Source organism: Dendrobium catenatum, unplaced genomic scaffold, assembly GCF_001605985.2.
Source record: "Dendrobium catenatum unplaced genomic scaffold, ASM160598v2 original_scaffold_259784, whole genome shotgun sequence".
In the NCBI taxonomy this organism is placed as follows: domain Eukaryota; kingdom Viridiplantae; phylum Streptophyta; class Magnoliopsida; order Asparagales; family Orchidaceae; genus Dendrobium; species Dendrobium catenatum.
In genome coordinates, this window is record NW_021578183.1 from 1 (window position 1) to 1,884 (window position 1,884).

Sequence of the window (1,884 nt, forward strand, 5' to 3'; positions counted from 1 at the left end):
ATAACGTGGATCTATTTTTTTTCAAAATAGTTAAGTTGTTTTTCCGATAATAATTTCACAATTAATTTTATAAAACGTTATAATCGTCAAAACAAACTCTTAGAACTTATGCATATAATAAAATTTTTTGAAGATATTTAATATTTTTCATTTTATTTTGTTCGTTATTTAAATATAATATATCAAATTTTAATTATAATTTTATAAAAATTTGGCGTGAAGAAATATTAGTCTTAAAATAATACCAAGCATTTATGACTCATAAAACAAGTCATCAATTGTAGAATTTCCATACTCCCCCTTTATATAATCCCAACGAATCCCTTATTAATCCATAGCCTCCAAAAAAGAAAAAAAAAAACAAAAATGGAGGACAAAGATCAGGCAATCCCTCTCGCACCCCCAACCCGCGACGAGGAATCGGCCATCCAAAGCCCCCTCCGCCGCCGCCGCCGCCCCACCCGTCGTTGCGCCCTGTGGTGCTGCGGCATCTGCGGCACGACCATCGTCGTTCTCGGCGTCATCATCCTCATCCTCGCCCTCACCGTCTTCAAAATCAAAGACCCCGAAATGACCATGAACAACCTCTACATAAACCGCCTCTTCGTCCCCGGCCTCGGCACCCTCGACAACCCCACCATCTCCGTCAACGCCACCCTCACCGCCGATATTTCCATCAAGAACCCTAACGTCGCTTCCTTCCGGTTCCGCAACAGCTCCACCGAGTTCTTCTACGGCGACGAGACCGTCGGCGTCGCCTACGCGCCGGACGGCAACGTGAGGGCGTATAGGACGGCGAGGATGAACGTGACGGTGGATGTTTTGGCGGATCGGGTGGTGTTGGATACGAACGCGACGGGATCGGCTGTGCTCGATGGGGCGGTGAATATGAGCAGTTATACGGATATTGCTGGTAGGGTTAATGTGCTCGGCGTGTATAAGTTGAATATGGACATACATCTTAACTGTAGCTTTACTTTGGAGGTCTACCAGAGGGCTATCAGCAACAAGGTATGCTTTGCGTATGTTCAATGATGATGATGATGATGATCATTTTTTTTTTAAAGGGAAGGGGCTTTTGTTTGGGAAATTAATACGTGCGGTCACCGGATAGTTCAGAGGCGAATCAAGATGCACCACATCATCCGATATATAGCGGTACACAACAAAAAAGTGAAGTGGAGCGTTCTGATTTGCCTTCGGACAGTTTTCGGTGACTGTGCGTAATAATTTCACCTGTTGATCAAGAAAAATATTACGTGCGGGGTGTTCAGATTCCAATCACGTGAAGACACAAGGTGTGTACCAGAAAGAGAAAAAACAATCAATGTGTCTTCACAAGATTAGAGTCCGGATAAAAAGCTGCTTAATAACTCCTTGATGAGTGTGTATATACAATTTGAGGGTTATGAATGTTTTTTTTATTTTTTTAAAAGAAATTTCAGGCCTTATTATTATTATTGCTATTTGATTTATTTGGTTTATTGGAATTTATTTGGTGTATATGTTTGGAAGTTAAAGGTCAGATTTTACTGTGAATGAATTAAATTAAAATCAAATATTCCGAACATTTATTAAATGAAGTGAAGAAAAATAAGAGCTTGTTAGATTGTTAGTTTCAATAAGATCTTTGTGAAGAACATGAATTATGAATATTGATTTGACATTAGAAAATTAAATTGATCGAATATGATTCATTGAGCACTTCTGAGCACATAATATATTAAAAGCTTCTTTGAGGGCATTTGGAGAATCAAACATCATAAGAATTTTACATATTTTTAGTTGAAATGAACACCTCAACGGGAGAAAAACAAACTAATTGTAGATCAAGATCAACACACGCTGTTGATTCAAGTTGACTTTAATCATCATATGCTACAT

At 39.1% G+C, this 1,884-nt stretch overlaps 1 protein-coding gene across 1 annotated transcript; it reads left to right on the top strand.

Moving 5' to 3' along the window:
• The first annotated feature begins 357 nt into the window (after positions 1–357).
• On the top strand, positions 358–1,439 carry LOC110104340. Its single transcript, XM_020833401.2, has one exon. The coding sequence runs from the start codon at positions 367–369 to the stop codon at positions 1,033–1,035; it is 669 nt and encodes a 222-aa protein (XP_020689060.2). The 5' UTR covers positions 358–366; the 3' UTR covers positions 1,036–1,439.
• The last annotated feature ends 445 nt before the right edge of the window (positions 1,440–1,884 follow it).